Source organism: Parasteatoda tepidariorum, chromosome 1 (genome assembly GCF_982258835.1).
Source record: "Parasteatoda tepidariorum strain Cologne lab strain chromosome 1, Ptep-v5.0, whole genome shotgun sequence".
In the NCBI taxonomy this organism is placed as follows: Eukaryota; Metazoa; Arthropoda; class Arachnida; order Araneae; family Theridiidae; genus Parasteatoda; species Parasteatoda tepidariorum.
The window spans coordinates 71,650,285-71,673,412 of NC_141755.1; the positions used below are offsets into that span (position 1 = coordinate 71,650,285).

Here is a 23,128-nt window from a genome sequence, read left to right on the forward strand (position 1 = left end):
TCAATATGAATCTCTTTCATCATCAAATATCTGTAATGCAATCAATAATTATCTGGAGAAACTCAATGTCATCTTTGTAATGCTTTGTTGCCACCGAGCCGTCCCTAATTAAAGTCATTTTTGAAGAACCTCCAAAGTTTTATTCAAATAAATTGGAAAGACTATTCAAGCTATGTAAACAAATATGAATGTCAGTTGGATTTCTGTATTGTATTAAAGTTAAAGTAATTTTCAGATTTTTTTTTCGATACTTGTTAAAATTAATTAAATGTTATCCATCGTTAAAAAAAGCAAACTTTGCAAACTTATTTTTAATTAAAAGAATATTAATGAAAATATAAGCTTTTAGATTTTCTTCAAATACACTGCCAGAAATTTCTTACAAAAATAGTTAAATAACTATTTAATTTTTATTTTACCATAATTAAACAAAATAGTCAAATAACCATAAATAAGATGATATTCAAACTACTATCAGTGAGAAAAACAATTTATTAACTGTTTTCAGTTAATACGGTTAAATAACCAGAATTTTATACTTCCAAATAGACCCAGCAAATGAAGCCACTTAGTTTCTAGTAGTTGGGTACATATTTTAGCCGAGCGGGTTCATCTGTCAATCTCATGACTTACAAAAAGGGGGGTTCGAAACCCAGCGTTGACATCACAATATTTGCAATTAATTTAAAGAGTGTCGAATGTTCTGCACTTTCCAGTTTTTAACTAAATATTAGAATACAATAATCTCATTCATGCTCAGATGGCAGCTGCTTAACACAAAAATGTAATATGATAGACTAATTAAACCACACTATTCCACGGTACATTTAGAAAAACACGCACACACAACTCAACTACTAACTCCAATGCATATTACCTAACAAAAAGCCTATCTTCAATGTTTAGTTAAATTTCTTTAATACTGTTTTGAAACCATACTAGCTGTAAATGGTTAAAAGCTGTATAGTTTTCTACTAATGTTTTTTATCCATATTAATGGTTTAAAAACCTTAAAGGTAACTTAATGTTCTTTATCTCAAACTGTACGGTTAATTACTTGAACAGACTGTTGCCGGTTACTTTACCGTAATTTCAGAATAAAACAATGTAATAAAGTCCTTAAAAAAACGTGTTTCTAATTGTTCTTAATTTGAAAATTAAAACTGAAAAGTCGGCACATGAACGATACATTTATAATAATGTTTACTTGAAAATTTTATTATTTAGATGCTTCCCTTAGGAAAATTTGCCATAGAGAAGCCTATGGTAATCTATGGCAACCTATGGCTACCATAGAAATTTGTATGGCAAGATACCATACGCCTATGGTTACCATAGAGATTTGTATGGCACAGCACCATAAGCCTATGGCTACCATAGAGATTTGTATGGCACAACCCCATAAGCCTATGGCTACCATAGAAATTTATATGGCAAGATACCATACGCCTATGGTTACCATAGAGATTTGTATGGCAAAACCCCAAAAGCCTATGGCTACCATAAATATTTGTATGGCAGTATACCATAGACCAATGGTAACCATAAGGATTTGTATGGCACGTCACCATTGGCCTATGGCAACCACAGAACTTTGTATGGCAGTATACCATAGGCCAATGGTAACCTTAAAGATTTGTATGGCAGTATACCATAGAGAAAAGTTGATCTAGATCTCCACCAACGAAACAACAACTTCTATGGAGTCCTCAAAAACATCTTCTAAAAGAAATAAATATCCATTATTTCATCCCGAAGTTAATTAAATTCAACATGTAAACCCACAAGGCATTCCTGGTGAGTCTTTTCCGGCCTCCGGGTGGCCAATTTTTCCATTTTTGAGTGTTTAAAATCCGATGTTCCATTGATTTAGGCTTAGAGTATCAGACCGCCATATTAAAGTGTCATCCACTACAAGTGGAATCTTTCGCAAACTTTGGCTACTTATTTTAATATTTTTTCGATCTCATTCTTGGTCAAAAACAATTTATTGCAAACGCCTATGCGATTATCTATCTGAATTTATTAAGTTTTTTAATTTCCGGCTGTCTGGTACTTTTATCAGTGTTTACATTCTCATTAGTTTTTTATTTTAATTCCACTTAGGTTCTTGCAATGCTTTTTTACATTATCTTACATATGTTAGGGCTTTATATTTATTTTTTGTGTTTAATTTTTGCTTGCCATTAAATTGTTTTTTTATCATGTCTCTGTGTTTTACTATTTTACAACTAATATTTCTTAAGTATCCACATATATTTGTACAATGTTCTGTTACATGTTTATACATAGTTTAGGGTCATCACTTAACTAGATTTGCTGGATTACTGGTTGACAATTGTTTTGCTTCAATATTATCAACTGAACAGTCCCTGGCCATATCATCTGCTGCTATAACCAAAAATGCTTCTAACAATTTAATCTTTCCTTAAGTTTACAACTTTTTCGTCATAGTAATTCCCTATACCCAATTAATTTTTATTTACTATCCCTGACCAAGTGTAAATTTGTCAATAACAATTATTAATTTCACCAATTTTAATCATGTCTTAAACATGTTTTGTATTTGCCAATGTTTCTATATTGTGTTCTCTTTTCTAAATGCGCTTAACACAACTCAACATAAATTTTCTGAGTTTTTTTATCCCTCACTAGTAGGGGATCAACTAATTTAGCCTGTTTTCTATTCTTAGCTTTTCATAGTCTAATACCATCTTTTTTATGGATAAAATTTTGTTCACATGCCACCACTGGTTGCACCGTTACATATTCAGCTTTTGTCCCGTTTGATCTATTTTAAACTAGTTTCGCTTCGACCACCAGCCCCACTCTTTATCTTTTGAGTTTTAATAGTATTTTACTGTTTTAGTAGTCTGTTTAATTTTTAGTTTAGTATCACATATCAAAATTTAAAGAATTTTCATACTCGCTCCGACCATCGGACCGTTATTTTGCTTCGCGTTCCTTTAGGTTCCTCTAATATCTGAGGCTTGTCTAACTAATTATGATACCAATCAATCAAATTAACGTTTTTTATGCTCGCTCCGACCTCCGGACCCACTTTCTATTTTCTTGTTTTTACAGCTTTAACAAATATTAGTTGCCTATACTCAATATATTTTGTTCCTAATCAACATAACCAATATTTTCCCCACTCGCACCGTCCACCGGACCCATTTTCTAGCGGTTAGTACTAACTGTTTGAAATTTATTTGAATAAGAACCGCATACAAAAAGGATTCTGCAAGTAAAACAGGAGATGTTTATCAAAGAAATTAAAAAAAAAGCTTTCTGGATATATATTTATTCTACAATTATTAAGTTTTGCATTTTTAATATCCATTGCGAAAGATTCTTGTAAGTAATTATTTTTTGACGTATGGTAAAATATCAACGAGAAATGTTGCCATAGCTGTATGGCAAAGGTATACCATATCCTATGGAAAAATATTTCTTCATAAACTGTAGCACATCTTAGTTTTATGGCAAAAACTTGCAATATAAAAAAATGCCATAGGATATTCCTATGGGGTTTTGCCTATGGCAAAATTTTGCCATACACTTTTGCCATACACTTATGGCAAAACTTTGCCATACAAAAAAATGCCATAGGATATTCCTATGGGGTTTTGCCTATGGCAAAATTTTGCCATTCAAAAAAATGCCATAGAATATTCCTATGGGGTTTTGCCTATGGCAAAAATTTGCCATACATGTATGGCAAAATTCTGCCATACGTATATGGCAAAATTTTTGCCATAGGCAAAACCCCATAGGAATATCCTATGGCATTTTTTTATGGCAAACCTATGGCAAATTTTCCTAAGGGTTTTGAAACAATAACACTATTTAAGACTAAAAATAATACAGATTTTTACAGCATTAATTCTATGTTGTTGATCTACAAGTTACAATGTTATAGTTAACTATCAAAAAATTATCGGGAACCAAATGGTCAGCTCCATATGTTCCCTAACAACGTAGTTGTTAAAATTTAGAAACAAATATAAGCTCAGAAATTAAAATTAGATCATTATTCAGAAATAAAAATGTTATTACTATTAAAAAATATTTAAGGTAAGTAGAGATGAATAAATTTTTCTGAAATATTAATGGAATTTAGTTAATAGATACATTTAAAATTTTTAATAAAATTCTATGTTATTAACAGTGACGAAATGATTAAATTTTACTTAACTTTTTTTTTAATTCAAAAAAATTTAAATTTTGATTCCACAGTATTTGTTGACATTGTTTCTCGCTCTGAAGATTTTCGAAATGACAAAATTCAAGTGAAATAGTACTTGAATATGATAAACATAGTTAGGAGAACTACTCGACTTTAAAAATCAAAAACTACCAAAAAGTACTTTGTAATATTTTGAAAAGATGAATTTTATATGGAAGAAATGTTTGCGAAACTATAACGCAAAAAAAAAAAAAAGAGAGGAAAAAAAATTTAAAACAATTCAAACGTTTTGCTTTTTTGAGAGTTTTTCTTCTTCATAAAATTAACATATTAAATGAAACTCAGTTGGTATTTTATTAATATACAACTATAAAAAGCGTGTTTTAATCTAAACTGATAGTTTGGTAAAAGTTTACAACAACAAAATTGGCTAAATTTCAAAATATATAATTATCATATATTTCATGTAAATTCATGTGGTACAGAAAATAATTTTCTTTCCTGATTCCCTGTTTATAATTTTAAAAAATTTTGACCGATGGCGCTGAAGGCAGTAAACCTGTAATTCAAATAAAAGGTACTCAAAATTACCTTTATCAATCTTACCAAGCAATTAATTTTTGAAAATCACCAAATTATATAGTCGGAAATGTCCATGATCATTCACAATCGCGTTATAATCGGAGAGCAAAAAATACATCAAAACACTACTGCGCCATCTGTAAAAAAATTTCTGTACTGAATCTAAGATTTTACAGTGGAAAATTTCTGTCTTGACTCGCGAGTTTGTAACAAAAATTATTCTTCCCCTTAACTAACGTTATCCTGCTGTATATTTTGGAAGACCGTCAGCCTAATTTAGAACACTCTACATGTTCCATGTCGGGAAAAAATTTTGCTATTTTAATTGCATATATTGCCTGATGCTATTAATATTAATAACTAATTGCTTGCGATTGCTTACTATAAATATTAATAACTAATAATTTTCTATGTAAACTGCATAATATTCAATAAAAAGAATAAAATAGAAATTGCTAATTTTGATTTTAAAAAAATTATACAATGTGTATTATTTATGAAATTTGATTTTCGTACCGGTAATCCAGGTAGTCCTTGAGGTCCTGGAAGGCCAGATTCTCCTCTGTCACCCTAAAAACATACATAAAAAAGCAAATAAATCTCTTGTTATATACTAGGTTATCCTTTACAAGGTCTTCAATAACGACTACCATTTATATATAATTCCAAAATCCTCATCGAAAATGCGATGAAACAATAATCACACTTAAAATCGGCAAAACGAGGTGCTGATAAATCCTGAAGCTGTTTTGAATAACTACCTTTTAGCTCCTTTTATGTAATCAAACAGACATTGATGCTTCAAGCTCCATCCAAAAGTACCGGCACTCAGATTGACGGTATTTTTCACCGCATTACCTAATTTTCATCGGAATATGTTACGGAACAAAAAATCTAATAAACCGCCAAAAAAACTTTTACAGCAATAATTACCGTAAAATCATCGAATATCTCTAATTCAATTAAATAATAATATTTAATTATATTTATTAATTGTATGTTACTGTAAAAATTATGGTATAATATTTTACGTTAAAAATGGATTTTACGGAAGATGCATCCATATACTTTAAACCGTAAATTGATCCGGATCTTTTTTATAGTGTAGGCATTTCTTTTTCGCTTCATTTTTGAAGAATATCATAAAAATATTTTTCGAGGATTGTCAGCACAGAACAACATGTGTACCTGTATATGATAACAGCTTAATATAATATACAAATTGTAATTATATTAGGCTGTTATCAAGGTTTTAATAATAAAGAAAATGAAACCTGACTCTGCAATCACCAAACTGGGAATGGTAGAATTTAATAAATGTTTTAATTTAAAAAAGAACTCTTTTTTTCAGTTTAGAGTAAAAAAAAAATATTCTAAAATTAGCATACTGTCCATTGAATATTTTTCAAAGAAAAATTATAATTATAATAAGAATAATAAAATAAACATACAGGAAAACCTCTCTTTCCTTCTGGTCCTGCTACTCCAGGTGGTCCTGTATCGCCCTGTAAAAAAAGCACCAGTGAGTTAAAAAAAATCCTGGTCTCAAAATTTTTTGTTTACTAGTTTTCTGAAAAACAAAAACTAAAATATTAGCTAAATTTGTTCGAAGGAAAGAAAAGGATGTCAAAATTTTTCAAATAATCTTAATTTTAACATTTTTAATAATAAATTAGAGAAAAGAGATTATGTCCCCAGAAATTACTTTCAGATTTTTTCAAAATATTTTTTAGAATCTTAAAATGCCAGTTCACCAACTAAAACACTTTTAAATTCACTTTATTTCAGAGATTGATTTGAAAGACAGATCAAGGAATTAAAAGTCTGTAACAATGTCTGGTTTCACTTCTATTCTCAGTGACTTAATATTTTTTTAAAGAGTTTGAGATTTTAAAGTAACATTCCAAATAAAATAGATTATTATTTATTTTAATTTCTGTCTGGTTTCACTTCTATTTTTTCAGTAACTTAATATTTTTTAAAGAGTTTTAGATTTAAAAGTAACATTTCAAATAAAATATAATAGTAATAGAGTAATTATTATTTTAATAACATATTCCTATTTTGATATCTGTCTGGTTTCACTTTTATTCTCAGTGACTTAATATTTTTTAAAGAGTCTTAGATTTTAAAGTAACGTTTCAACTAAAATAGATAATTAATTATTTTAATAACCTAGTTATATTTTGATATCTCTTTGTTCCGATTTAAAGAAAGTATTGACGTGTGAAATATGGCCTTTTTTAAAAGGTCAAGAGGATTACCTTTTTACCAGGAAATCCTGGAATACCTGGTAAGCCTTGCAGTCCTTGCTCCCCCTAGATAAAAAAAAAGAAAAGAAAATACATGAATCTTTATAATATAAGTGTTATACCGTTTATATTTCATTCTTCAAAAATATAATTATTTTTATTATTGTTTGACGTTTAGTTTAGTTTATATTTAGATGAATAAGAAAAATTTGCGAAAATATGTATCTATAGTAAGAAGTTTTTGTTATCTTAAACATAGTATATTATCACAAAAAATATCGTAACGAATACAAATGATCTCACAAATCTAACTTATAAAGAGAGAGGCTACCTGATCACATATAAATTTTAAAAAAATAAATGAATAGTTTAAATTGTTATGCTGATGTACTATACAAGGAGTATACAAATAATGCTCTATAATTATCTTTAGAACTATTTTTCAATTATAAAATAGAAAAATTTCTAAAAATTAATATTTCTAGTTTTTATAATTGAATATATTATTTTTAATTAAAATATAAATAAAATCTCCATTCTATATTTACTCTTCTACCATATAGGGTGTTTCGTAATGTTGTCTCCTTGACAAAGTTGAAAAGACAGTTGCTTCCTTGAATTAATAATAAATTACGACACCCACTTTGTACCATTTTTTAAAACTTTTATAAAAATACAGAATAGAAGCAATTTTTTATTCAACACCTTGTATAGTGCATCCTATAATACATTATTATTTCGGAAAGCTAACATTATTTAAACGCATCTTTAAGTTCTCGAAAAAATTATACTTCCAGCACTTGCCTACGCTAATTCTACATAAAAACTGGGTTATAACACGAAGCACTTTGTAAAATATTATTGTTCCAAGTCTAGGAAAAGATATACGTCTCTAAATTATTATTCATCAATTATCCTGTCCCAGTCAATGACCAGTACAGTGATCTCTCCATCAAGCAGAAATATATCAGAGTATTTCGCCGACAGTGCCAACGGTGGTCAATGATACGTGGACAGGGCAGATCAGGATGTGATCTCAATGCATTTATACACGCCAAACACGGAGCAATCGATTACAATTTCCCGTGTTCTGTAATTCCTTATGAGCGAGGACCTATCTTCGAGTCCCTCAGAGGAAAGGTAATGAATCCCAGAATCGTCCCCATCTTGCGTCATTGAGCACGATTGAATAGTTTCGACTCGCTGATAAATAACTATTCCAGCAATTCACAAATACGGTGAACTGTTGCTGCTGAATAAATCTATTGAGAGGGAAGTTTTATTTTTACGTGTAATTATGAATAGTTTTCCTCATTGTTTTGTAAACGAAGATATTCTGTCTAGAAGTACTTGAAGTTAATAGCAGTTATTGAATGCGCCAATGACTTTTAGACTTGTTTAAGACATTTATTTGTAATAACAGCGTATATTTGTAACAACTGCTTCCTAGTGATACCTATTTTAATAATAGTGTAAATGCAATAAAAAAATGTATTTTTAATTGATAGTGGGGAACAATTTTTCATATATTGCATGATATTTTCTAACGGATCTTAGATATTTTCATATCGTTGATTACGAATATGCAATCAATTTCTCTCTCCAAGCTATTGTATTTTTTCAATTACTCTATTAGTCTTTTTTTTTTGTCGAAATATGTACAAGTTAAAAAAACTATATATATATATATATATATATATATATATATATATATATATATATATATATATATATATATATATATATATATATATATATATATATATATATATATATATATATATATATATATATATATATATATATATATATATATATATATATATTTATAGCCGGCCAGGTTGCCGAGTGGTTATCGTGCCTGACTGCGAGGCCAATGGCTACGGGGTCGAATCCCGCTCTGGACATAGATGTTTCTCTCTCTGTGTGTTGTCTTCGGATGTGTGAATGTATGAATGTGGCCCACCCTATGAACGGGTATATGTGGCAGTGTGGCGCGGGTAGCGTTGCTCGCCCCCGTGACTTTGGTTCACAGGTGCCCACTGGGTAACGATAAACGAGCAACACTTCCGGCATCTTCAAAGGCGAAGAACGAAAGTTCAGTGCCTGCCGTTAGTAAAGAACAAAAAATAATATATACATATATATATATATATATATATATATATATATATATATATATATATATATATATATATATATATATATATATATATATATATATATGAAATCATGCCCGGAAGCGTTGTCGTATGCGGATAAGTGAACATCCCTATTATGACCTGTTCAAAAGCGTATGAAGAAGCAGCTTCTAATGGAGAAGCGCCCATATGACGACATTTTCGGACATAGGTTCCTGTGCAATTTTAATCCTGTTTATTCGCTCTTACTCCCCTTAAAGTTTGTCGGGGTATTTTTTAGCTTGCACATTTTGACAAAACAAAGACTAAAAATGCCTTTAAAAATATCTGTAGCTTAGGGCGCAAAACTAATTTCAAATTTGAAACACCACACCTCAATTAGGCTAGTTCAAGTATTTGTATAAAAGCAACAAACAACTTGTTTCCCAGTGTAATTATTAATATAGTAAGTTGTAAAAGCAAGACGATCGAAGGGACATATTTACGACACATAAACAATACTGCACGAGAAATCTAAGATGGGACAGAAAAAAAGAAACATTTACGATATTCAGAAAGAAAAACTAAACTCAGTGGCGTGCGACAGCTCGTAGACGGCCACGGCCTACTTAGCCCATTCCAGTTTTCTTAACCTTGGGCTCTTGCGATGTAAGAGCAGATATTCTGGTTGGGTGGTTAGCTGAAAGTGGAACCCTAAGTGTTTTGTCCCTAAGAATGCTTGATACTCATTTTATCGACCCACTGAAGAAAGAAAAGTCTGAGTGAGCCGTGCCGGGTTCCAGAATAGAACTCAATAGCTGGGGCAAGGAAGCGTGAAGCGCTACCAATCTTCCTCCATTCATAAAATAATGTATTCATCTTTCCGTTATTTTAGAACTAATGTACTAATTTTTTAAAATTATGTCTTATAATGTACAGGTGTCACAATTATGTTAATTATTAATTATTTTAAATATTTGATGTGGCAGAGGAATTAGCATAATTATTTAAAATGTTTGTTTTGAGATCAATTTGTTTAAGACTAGCTTCTGACGGAATGTATACTATAATTTCTTATACTCATGACTCAATAACTTCAGCTATATGATTTATTACCAAATCAAGCAATCAATATTCTAAGTAATCATGCCTGAGAAATAAATCCTTTTTTTGCATTAAAAATCACCCATAAACTGAAAATAGTGTGCACAGTAAAATTATAGACACCTCATAAACTTCTCCAAATATATTTTAAAAAAATGTTTCATTGCTTTTAAATTGTACTATAAAAAAGGAAACATTATTTTTGGCATACAATTGTGTGTTTTTTACTACTTAATGAAATTCCTGTATCTATTCCGAATGTACTATGTATGTATTCAGGAAAAAAATTTAGATTTCTTATTTAGAGTTCGTCATAAAATAATAATTTTTCTGCAACGTTAAATCTAATTTAAATAATATTTAATAACATGATAAATATTAAGCATTATAAAAATAAGATTAGATTTTGTAGTAAAATATCGTCTTACTTGAGGACCCATTGGCCCGGGATCTCCTTGTGGTCCTGGCTGTCCTTCTACCTACGAAAATAATAAAGAATTTCCTGAATAATAACGAATATTAAATGAATGATGAAAGTAGCATTGTTTCATTGTAAGTTATTTTTAAAACAATTACTTACGAAAACTTAAAGGTTTTATTCATATTGAAACTGCACTAATCGAAATGCACCACAACATATACATATTATTGTATAATTTGCTTAATTCTTCAAATGCACGCAAATTAAATATTTATCATATTTTCATTAAATATTTATTTTTATGCTATGTCTTCCGAATATAAAGACACAGTACAAAGGAAATGCATGTAAAAAAAACTATATTGCCAAAATAATAATATTGGTACATAATATTCAATATCGAGTAAAATTAGTATTTTTAATAAAGAAAAACATTTAATATTCGAAAATACATAAAATCTAATATAATTCATAGAAAAACGAAAGTTTTATTACATAAATCTCTTATACGATCAGTTTTAGCATATGCTTGTGAAACGTGGACCACATCTTGTACGAATGAGGATATGTTGGATACCTTTGAGAGAAAAGTCTTGATAAGTATTTTTAAAGGAATTCAAAAAATTATGTGTGGCTTAGAATATCAAATCTAGAGATTTATCACTCATATAATGAACCTGACATTATTAACTTTATTGAAAGACAAGGAATAAAATAAGCAGGCCACGTGGACGAATGGACGAAGAATGGACGAAGACATTACCACAAAAAGAGTTTTCACTGCCAGACCAGTTAGCACACGAAAAAGAGGCAGGCCGAATTTGAAATGATCTTAAAAACTAAAAATTGGAAAACACTACCAAAAACTAGCATGGAAAAAACTTCTTGAGAAAGCCAAAGAGCAGTCTAGGCTGTCGAGCCATTGATGATGTTTGATATAAAAATACGATTTAAGTCAATATTTTTAAGAATAAGTTTTATTATAAAACCTAATAGCGATCTATAAAAAGTAACTTGCAGCTGAGCCCAGTAAAATTTAATAATTTAATATTATTATACTTTATATTATTTTATGAACATATACTTACAACTACTGCATCTCCTGGAACACCTGGTGGTCCTCTAGGGCCCATGGTTCCTGGAAAACCCTAAAATGAAACAAAATTTAAAGATATTGTAATAACATTATACTAGGTATTCCATATTCTGCGTCTTTACATTATACGATTTCTCGTCAAAACTAAAATTAGAAGTACGCCCATATTATATTACGTAATGTAATATTAAATACTCTTACTCATAGAAAAAACTAAAAGAGGCTCAAAATACTTAAGTATAATCGAAAAAGTGACAAATCATTACCGAAGTTAATAACAATGAAAACAAGATTAAAATAAGCAAAAGCAGTTTATTTGTGAGATAAAACTAAAAAAAATATTAAAAAAGTATCACATTTCACATCATTTTATTTTACTTGTTTTTTTTTAATGAATTTAAATCTACTTTCGCAATAGTTATTTTCCGTAAATGACTATCCTATTTTTAATTTTTTTCATAACTTATACATTACTTTTCAAGTTCTAATGAGTATATCTTTTTAAGTGAATCAGAGTTCTGAATATGAATCAGAAAGATTTTGATACTGTAATACTGTGATACTGTAATGATCTGTGAGTAACAGTTTTTTACTCTAAAAAAATGTGGATTTGAATATTTGTATATATTTATTACTTTAAAACTTTTATATTAAATATAACATATAAAAAGTTTTATTTTATTTGTTTATTACATACTGGTGTTCCTGGTTCTCCTGGTGGTCCTGGATCTCCTTTTTCTGCCCTCGCTCCCTGAAATAAACGAAAAATAAGTTACATGATTTCAGAAGCTGGTAAATATATCGTGAACTTGTAAGTTTTTTTTTTCGTAACTCGCAATCATTGAGTATTTAAGTTACCAACATAAAATACTTTTTTGTTTATTACAAAAGTTTTAGCAACAAGAATTGACAACCATTATCAAATCGAAAATAACTACCGATAAAAGCACTAGTCATTACTTTTCTTGGATGATAATTATCGTTATTGGGAGAATAAAAGAAAAATAAGTTACATGATTTCAGAAGCTGATAAATATATCGTGAACTTGTAAGTTTTTTCTTTTACGTAATTCGCAATCATTGAGTATTTAAGTTACCAACATAAAATACTTTTTTGTTTATTACAAAAGTTTTAGCAACAAGAATTGACAACCATTAACAAATCGAAAATAACTACCGATGAAAGCACTAGTCATTACTTTTCTTGGATGATAATTATCGTTATTGGGAGAATAAAAGAAAAATAAGTTGCATGATTTCAGAAGCTGATAAATATATCGTGAACTTGTAAGTTTTTTTTGTTTACGTAATTCGCAATCATTGACTATTTAAGTTACCAACATAAAATACTTTTTTGTTTATTAAAAAAGTTTCAGTAACAAGAATTGACAACCATTAACAAATTGAAAATAACTACTGATAAAAGAACTAGTCATTACTTTTGTTCGATACTAACGATTGGTTTTGGGAGAATTCTCTGAACGTAGTTTCAGGATAGATATTTTTTTTAAGGACCATAATTACTGCACCCTTTATTTAGCTATAAGAGTCTTGTGGCTTAAATAAACTAATGCGAATTAGATGGTTTAATATTTGCATGATGATGCAGAGTTTTGAAATTTTAAAGAAAATAGCAGATTTTAAACTCGAAATTTCTACCTTTCGTAAAGTTATTTTGCTCACAAAATTTTTTTAAGATACCGATGCTATATTTCATGCATACTTTACAATAATATTTTGACGTCCATAGAATTCAGATTACACATTACAAGTATACAATATACCCATCACAAATAAGTTTTATATACTCACCATACTTTAAAAATATTCTTTGTAGATATATATTATGAATTAATAATATGCATTACGCACATATTGTACTTAACAAGCATCCAGTATGAAAAAAGAAAAGTTAGCTCATGTATTACAATATTCGTAGATACTAGAAAATTCAACAAGTATTGTTACATTGTATTCGCTATTTCGTTCATTTTGAAATTGCGTCACATCATTCATTGATTGAATTTGTTAAATTTAAAAAAAATGACACTTACTGGGAGCCCTGGCTGTCCAGGTGATCCTGACTCGCCTCTCAATCCTGGTATACCCTAATTTATAATAAGAAAGACCAATTTTTATTAATGCAATTTTAAAAGTTTTAAAAATCATGAAACTAAAAAACAAAATTAAATGCATAAGAAATTGAGCTTTTCAAAAGAATTTTTTAAACGAAACAAAAATACACATTTTTTTTAAATATTATTCATTTGTTTTATAGTGGAAAGTTTGTTTTCTTGAGAAAGTTATCTAAATTGAAAAACACGCATGTAAGCATAAGTTAAAAAAAAATTTTTTTTTGCCTTGATGCCAGAGGAAACAATTTTGTACATAGTTTTGCGTATGTTCAAAAATTATTCAGATGTTCCAGTAGCTAAAAAGGAATTTATTAAACAGTTCCTTGAGATGAAACAAACTAACAAAATAGAAAGTTTGAACTAAATCGTTCCAATTGCTTCTGTCCTTCAAGTAATTATTATTTATACACTTTATTTATATTTTGTCACTTTTAAGCACTTTCATTTAAATACTTACTGCTTGGGAGATGAATTTATTTAAGAAATATCCTCCACGTCCTTAAAATCTAATACTAGAAGACTAATAAATCATAACATGAAAAAAACATTTTTTAAATATTCATATAATTAATTTTTCTTATAGATTTGTTGAACAATGAAAAAATACGATATGCATACTGCTCTTCCAGGAGGTCCAATGGGTCCTGGGGGTCCTATTGGTCCTGGTAGACCCTGAAATAAAATGAAGATATGCAAATTAAAAAATATTACTGGAATTAAACATATTAAAAGCATAAAAAAATTTAAAAAACTCTAATTCATAAAACATGATATTCCGCTACAACCATCTTAAGAACAGATATATACTGCTTTAAATATAAATTTTTAGAATTCTTGTTGAAAAAAAAATGGCACATTGGAGGTCAAAAGTCAGTATTTAAGCGAGGAAAATCTTAATAAATCATTAAAAGGAAATGCGAGTGCAAAAAACTTGTTTTCAATACCAAAAAAAGCAGGAGAATTTGAAATGAAAGAAAAAAAGATTGGGAACAACTTCAAAGTTCTATTAATAATCAAGGAAGATTTAATGCTTTTTATCATTTCTTCCTTAATAAGAATGCTTCAAATTTCGATAAGGTTTGGGATTTTATTTATTTTAGAAATATAATTTTACGATACTTATTTAAAAAAAATTTTCTTTGCAATTTTCTTTAAAAAGAAGAATTATAAGAACACATAAACACGTAAAGATTATAAAACACATTTTCGAAAGGGATTATAGAAGCATACCCGTATATGCTTACAGTGATTCCTTTGTTATAGAATTATTTAATATTTACTTTATTTAATATTTACTTTATTTAATTTTATTTAACAGAAACTATTGAGTAATGCTTGGAATTCTTTTTTTTTAAAAAAGATAAATAGATAAATTAAAATAAGCTGTGACCGCTAGACTTTAAAGTTGTTCTTCGAGAGCATTATGCGTATGAACATAATTTATAGCTGTGAATACACTTTTCATAAAGAAATTTTTACAGTTTAAAACTATTTACAATTTGAAGAATGATACTGATGAATTTTTTAATGATTTGAAAGGACTCATTATCTGTACTAATAGAAATTATAACAAAAATTTTTTATTTAATGCTTAATATGAGAAAACGTATTTCTCCATAACCGTTACAATACATATTATGTTTAGTAAAATAATTTTAAAGTTTTCCATCAATTTTTTGTTTATTTTTTTAACCATTTAAAATGATTGATTTCAAACTTGTTTTTTTAAGCAATGATTGATTTCAAGCTTGTCAAAAATTTGTAAATTCACATTACAAAAAGTGTAAATATATAAATATTTTTTCAAGAATTTAAACCAGTAATTTTCTAATCATTTCATGAATAAAAAACATATTTTTAAAGCCTCACAGAATTCGAATACATATTTTTAATCATTAAAAGATTATGCATAGATATTAAGTTGTATGGTTCTTAAGATGTATAATTTAGTTTAAAATAGTTTTTTGTTAGGATATTTTGGTTTTGAAAATCAAAAGAAGTAAAAAGTAAACACTTTTAAAACTATTTATTTAAAATCGGAGGTCATTTTTTGCTTAAATTTACTTTTAACTTAGTTTAATAATTCTTCTTCAAATCTTCAAATTAACAATTTCTCAATTTATTTTCCTTAATTTATCCTATTTAATTTCTAGTGATAGTTTTCCCCATTATACTAAATTCTTAATTCACAAACCATGAATTAAATTCACCTTAATATAATATTTAATTAAATTTAGAGATTCATTTTTCATTTAAATGTATTTTTCGCTTAATTCACGCTTCTCTTAATTTAATTTTCTCTTAAATTAATTTTTCAAATTTTATTTAAATTTCATCTTACATTACATTTGCATTTTAATTTTTCACTGAAATTCCCTCTTCACAAAAAAGTCTTTTTTTAAAACTTATTTCTTACTTGAATTTTTTCCTTAAAGCATTTTCAGTTGACAAGAATTTTTTGTTTAAATCTAATTGTAACAACAATCATTTTATATTTAAATTAATTGTTCCATTTAACTTATTCCTTACGTATTTTTCTTTAGTTACATTTTATTTTTTTCACTCAAATTCAATTTGTTACTTCAATTCATTTTTTACTTAAATTCCCCTCTTTTCAAAATGTATTTTACGTATGAATTCTTTTTTCTATTTTAATACATGTTTTGCCTAAATTAAATTTTTGCTTGATTTTTTTCACCTTTCTAATATTTTTTTTCAATTAAATTCTATTTTCATTGTAGCGAGAATATTTATTTTTCCTTTATATTTCATTTACACTTCATTTTTCATATTCGTTTTTCACTAAAATTCCATTTTTCATTTTAATATTTTATATAAATTCATTTTTATTATTTTATTTTATATCAATTTCATTTTTATTTTAAATGTTTTTACATAAATATATTTTTAGATTTTTGTTTTACATCAATTTCATTTTCGTTTTAAATGCTTCTACAGAAATTCATTTTCAGCATCATGTTTCACGTAGATTAATTTTTACATAAATTAATTTCTCCCCCCCCCCTCCAAAAAAATCACATAAATTATTTTTCCCTTATATTCCTTTTTCCCTTAAATTCTTTTCTCACATAAAAGTATTTTTTTTCTCCAGCCTTTTTCTGATCGAGGAAACTTCAAATTCTCAAAAAGTATATTTCAGTAGGGTTATCTTCTGCATGCATTTCCAATATTTGAATGCAAATATATTAAAATCAGCTTCAATCTTATTAAACTCAAACGTGACTATAGACTGTTTGAAATATTCAAATAAAAATTACGAAGCATATTTATTCAGGACGTCCGCAAACCATTTTTCGAAGTTCATGACAAGGCGCCTGTATGAGCTCAAAAGTGTGAAACTATTGAATAAGGAAGATTTTTTTCTAAAAAATACCATTTATTTCTTTTTCAAAATAAATCAATTGTAAGCGATTTTCCATTCCCAATTCTAAACTAAACAATTTATTTGGCTAACTTTTAAAGTTTTTACTGCAAAATAATTTTTCATAATCATTTAAGAATATCACTTATCAAATATTTTGATAAAATCAATACTTGGACAAAGTTAACATAAAAAATTGATCTACTGATGATTTAGTATAGTATACGTATAACTTAAAAAGATATTGAATACTCAATTTGATAATAGGTATAAATAAAATTTTTACTAATCACATAATTTTAGAATATATATATATATATATATATATATATATATATATATATATATACAGTACCGCTCAAAAGTATCAGTACACCTAGAAACTTATAAAAAAATGGCAAAATTCAAAGTGTCATAACTTCTTTAAAAATGATCAAAAATGCTTCTGCTTTAGCTCATTTTGAAGCTTAAAATCTCTACTTTTATGTATTTCAATTGTTTTTAATTAATATATTTTGCAACTATGTACAATTACACTCTAAACAATCATAGAAAACTGTATTAATTTTTTGTGAAGTTTGACGCAATGTACGGGCACAAAGGGGTTAGATATTGTTAATTTTTATTATACCATTGAAAAATTTGGACTTTTAGCTTTCCTTTAAAAAAAAAAATTCCAAAAAAACATGTTTTTTGACGAAGTTATTGTCAAATAAAAAAAAAGTTTTTTTTCCAGAATTTAATGATTTTTCAGCAATTATAATGAATTTTAGTGTAATTATAATATGATATGAAAATTTTTTAATTAAAATAAATTCAAATTTAATATTTCTCGATAATATTATTTCATAAGTTATTGTATGTACATTCTTGTTTTCAAATTTTTTCTGAGAAAAATACGAAAAAATAAGTTTCAAAATATTAAATTGTAAACGTTAAGTCTTATTTCATTATTATAATTTCCAAAAAAAAAAATTAAATTGGTATAATAAATTATGAAATAATATTATCGAGAAATATTAAATTTGAATTTATTTTAATTAAAAAATTTTCATATCATATTATAATTACACTAAAATTCATTATAATTGCTGAAAAATCATTAAATTCTGAAAAAAAAATCTTTTTTTTTATTTGACAATAACTTCATCAAAAAACATGTTTTTTTGGAATTTTTTTTTATAAATAAGAGCTAAAAGTCCAAATTTTTCAATGGTATAATAAAAATTAACAATATCTAACCCCTTTGTGCCCGTACATTGCGTCAAACTTCACAAAAAATTAATACAATTTTCTATGATTGTTTAGAGTGTAATTGTACATAGTTGCAAAATATATTAATTAAAATCAATAAGAGTACATAAAAGTAGAGAATTCAAGCTTCAAAATGAGCTGAAACAGAAGCATTTTTGATTATTTTTAAAGAAGTTATGACGCTTTGAATTTTGCCATTTTTTTATAAGTTTCTAGGTGTACTGATAGTTTTGAGCGGTACTGTATATATATATATATATATATATATATATATATATATATATATATATATATATATATATATATATATATATATATATATATATATATATATATATATATATTAGTTCAAAATGAAGATAAAACAATAAAAAATTATAGACATATGAAAAAAGGGGGGAAATAATTAGTAAAAAAATAACAAACAACAGTTTAAAAAAGAAAAGGATGAAATTTTATTTAAAAAAAACCGAAAAAAAAAATATAATCTTTTCATCTGCCCACACGATTATATCTGCAAAACAGAATCGTGTGAGCTGATGAAAAGATTATATCTTTTTTTCCGGTTTTTTTAAATAAAATGTCATCCTTTTTTTATTATTTTTTAAACTGTTGTTTGCTATTTTTTTATTTATTATTTCCCCCCTTTTTTCATATGTCTATACTTTTCTTTGTTTTATCTTCATTTTGAACTTATCTAATGAGTTCTGTTTATATATATATATATATATATATATATATATATATATATATATATATATATATATATATATATATATATATATATATATATATATATATATATATATATATATATATATATATATATATATATATATATATATATATATATATATATATATATATATATATATATATATATATATATATATATATATATATATATATATATATATCCTGAATACAAATCCTGACGAATGATTAGTGACGTTAATTAGAGTGAAAGTAAGATTTCAAATGTAAAAATCAGTTAATAATGTGAAATGGAAGAGCAATAAAGACAATTATAAAGATATGTTTGCAATTAGTTGTAAAAGCTAAGTTTTTGCTTAATTTATTCATTTATTTTTTAATTCTTTTAATATGCGATCTATTTTGATTTTATACTTTTCCATGTCAATTTTTGAGTGCTTCTAAATCATAAGTCTGAAGCAATAATTACGAAGTTCGATTAATTTATTTTGATATCCCACACCATTTTCGATTCTGGCTGCACAGAAAAACACTGAGGGAAGTTTTTGCAATTATTGACAATTAACCTCCATTGTGGTGTAGTATTAGTGAGAAAAGTTAAACCATTATAACATCAAGCAATCTGCAATTCAGTGAGCTCTCCTGGATAAAATATTGTACTTCCACTTCTTAGTTGGTCATAATATTAACGAAGATCTGTAGCCATTTAAAATCCAGCTAAAAAAGTACTATACGGCAATTTATTCTGAAAATTGAGAAGTACTATAAACAAAAAACGTCGTGATGATGATGGTTGCCATCTTTTGATTTCTAAGAAAGCATTACCCTCGCATTGGATTTTTTTCAAAAGATGGTTGACTTCTTTTTATCACTTAGATTGTATTACTATCGATTGGAGTTTTTTCAAAAGGTTGCAGCGATCTTCTTATTTCCTAGAAATTATTACCATTGCATTGGAATTATTTTCAAAAAATGGCTGTCTTCATTGTATTACTGAGAAATTATAACCATCACATTAAAGTTCTTTCCAAAAATGGCTGTCTTCATTGTATTACTGAGAAATTATTACCATCACATTGAAATTCCTTCCAAAAATGGCTGTCTTCATTGTATTACTGAGAAATTATAACCATCACATGGAAATTCTTTCCAAAAATGGCTATCATCATTGTTTTACTGATATATTATAACCATCACATTGAAATTCTTTCCAAAAATGGCTGTCTTCATTGTATTACTGAGAAATTATAACCATCACATGGAAATTCTTTCCAAAAATGGCTGTCTTCATTGTATTACTGAGAAATTATAACCATCACATCTTCAAATTCTTTCAAAAAGTGGCTGTCTTTACAATAATGCCGAAAAAGTATTTACACACTGTAAAAGATTATGAATCAAATTATAGTAGAAAGAATCATCCATAAAATCCATTTTATCGTAAAATATTAAAGTGACATTTTTAGAGTAGTATTTATTTAGTTACAGTAATACAGGTATTTAATTATTCTATAAGATTTAGAATATATCTTATTTCTTGTGCCGTAATGTTGCAGTAAAACGGGATTTTACTTTAAAAATACCGGCATCATGAGTACCGTTACGTTTTACTGTAATTTTTTTCAGAACGTAGCATTGAAATATTTTTGAAATGATGACCGTCTTTTTTATATTACAGCATATTCAATAACTTGAGACCATGTCCATCTATAAAATATGATACATCATTATTTAGCAACTCTGAGATTGCGCTAAGAACTGTAAAGAACTTTTAGGGAAATGATTTCGGTCAGTCTTGTACATAGATATTTTTATTATTTGTTTCCAGTTTAGTAATTCTACACTTTTTATTGCCATTAGAAATTTACGAATATTACAAAGAAAAAAATCAAATTTAGTTCATAAAGCGATACACTGTTATTGACAATATGGCATAATTACCGGTATACCGGAATCTCCGGATTCTCCTCGTGGCCCTTGAATACCTGGTAATCCTTGCAGTCCCCGCTCACCCGGGAATCCAGGAATTCCGGGAGCTCCAGGAAGACCCTGAAAGAAGCGTATATTAGATTATATTATATATTTTTTTACAGGAAAAATGCATCACTTTCCAATAAATACTCAAATATATCTTTGTAGATTAGACTATCAGAATTAAGGGTTTTATAATGTGACTAATAAAAAACTCGGTGATTGAAATTCAACTCTTATGATACCTAAATAGGAATCGGGTGTTCTAAATTAATGGGGTATATATTATCTACTTTATCTATTTATATCCCTCTGCTAACTGTTTATACGAGTATGAATGGAGGAACTACATGCACCTGGAAATTTTATTAAAATGTTACCTAAAATTTAAAAAAAAAAATGCATATTTATGTTACTTGTCAATGTGCGAATTCTAGCATTTAAAATGTCTAGTTATTTTATTGAAAGACTAAAATCTACCAGTAAAATATTAAATGATTTGTGTCTCAAACATTTCCAATTTCCTCTCAAACAACTGAAGAAAAAACTACAGTCATTTAGGAGAATGTTTAATGACCTGACTTTAAGCATTCTGAGGAATGTCTAATGACTAAACACTAGGTTAGACGAGTCATTCGATTCTGTATTATGTTTAAGGACTAAACATTTTATAGAATCCCGACATTCGTTAAATTGACAGTAACATACACAAATATAGTAAGAAATATACTTCAGAGGGCTCTATGTTAATAATATAAAGTTTAAACACCAAATGATTCAAATACAGCGTAAGACATTTATTGAAAAATTCTTAACACAAAAATCGGCACTATGATATAAATAAAATCTTTTTCCGAAACTGCAAATGTGAAACAGCATTTGTTTTAGCATGCATTCTTATTAACAATTTTCAGTAGATAAAAAGCACTAGCGTTATTTTCTGCTCTACACATTAGTGAAAAGAATTGAAGAGCAAAGTTAAATCAGAAGTCGATGTGAAGAAATCTTCAGAGGAAAGCATTGACCCACACTGGGCTATCTGGCCAACTATGATGATGATGATGCACATCATTCCTATGTTGCCAAAAAAAAAAGGTCTACCAGTAAAAGTATTCTATCGGACCCAGCACAAGTGTATTGCAGCTGGATGCTACTAATGCTACTTTTTTATATTACAAGCCCGTTTTTATAGAGTCGAGATGTAATTCCTTCTAATAATAAGCATACCACCATTAAGTTTCGATAACATGTATTTCACCAGAAACAATTCAATGAAATAAAATTCAGAAATCTCGGTGGTGGGGGGGGGGCATTCATCTTCTAGCAGAAAATCAGCGTGGTTCTGTTGGACAATGCTTGCAGCACTTGAAGAAGCTACATCTTGCAATCCCAGAGATATTCAATTGAATTAATAATTTTGAACTCAGGCAGAAAAATTTTCTCCTTCATCTCTCTTGTATAGATTTCAGCACAAATTTTAACTATCTTAACAATGAAAATCAACCGAAGTCTTAGCCTCTTTTAAAAGGAAAAAACTATAAAATTTAATGTTAAACTCGTGTTTTTAAACTGAAGTATGCCTATTTTTATTGTGTAAAATGTCCTATATTTATATTGACCACAATCGATTGTTTTAACGATTCAGAACAAAAAAATTCGAATAAGAGAAGACAAGCTTGACTTCAGTGCGTCACGTGATAATGTAAATATACTATCACTTCTTCTTTTCCTCTTATATTTATCGCCAGCAACACTCCATGCAATTTTGTTTATTTAAAAGCTTTTCATCAACTTGCATATTAGCTTCTAACACTTCATATGTTTAAGTTATAAATTTTCGAACATAACATTTATAACTTATGCATCCATTGCAGTACACTGTAAAAATATCCCGAAACGTTTCTGAAT

At 27.6% G+C, this 23,128-nt stretch overlaps 1 protein-coding gene across 2 annotated transcripts in view; it reads right to left on the reverse strand.

The window, feature by feature from the left end:
• LOC107445377 (uncharacterized) overlaps positions 1-23,128 on the reverse strand; it is a 177,142-nt gene that overhangs the window by 72,995 nt on the left and 81,019 nt on the right. For both annotated transcript variants that reach the window (XM_043039898.3, XM_043039897.3), the window contains exons 9-17: positions 21,191-21,298; positions 14,518-14,571; positions 13,819-13,872; positions 12,462-12,515; positions 11,757-11,816; positions 10,676-10,726; positions 7,036-7,089; positions 6,223-6,276; positions 5,288-5,341 (exon numbers count right to left, since the gene is read on the reverse strand). In XM_043039898.3, coding sequence (XP_042895832.1) covers positions 5,288-5,341; positions 6,223-6,276; positions 7,036-7,089; positions 10,676-10,726; positions 11,757-11,816; positions 12,462-12,515; positions 13,819-13,872; positions 14,518-14,571; positions 21,191-21,298 — 543 coding nt within the window. The remainder of the gene's footprint in view (positions 1-5,287; positions 5,342-6,222; positions 6,277-7,035; positions 7,090-10,675; positions 10,727-11,756; positions 11,817-12,461; positions 12,516-13,818; positions 13,873-14,517; positions 14,572-21,190; positions 21,299-23,128) is intronic.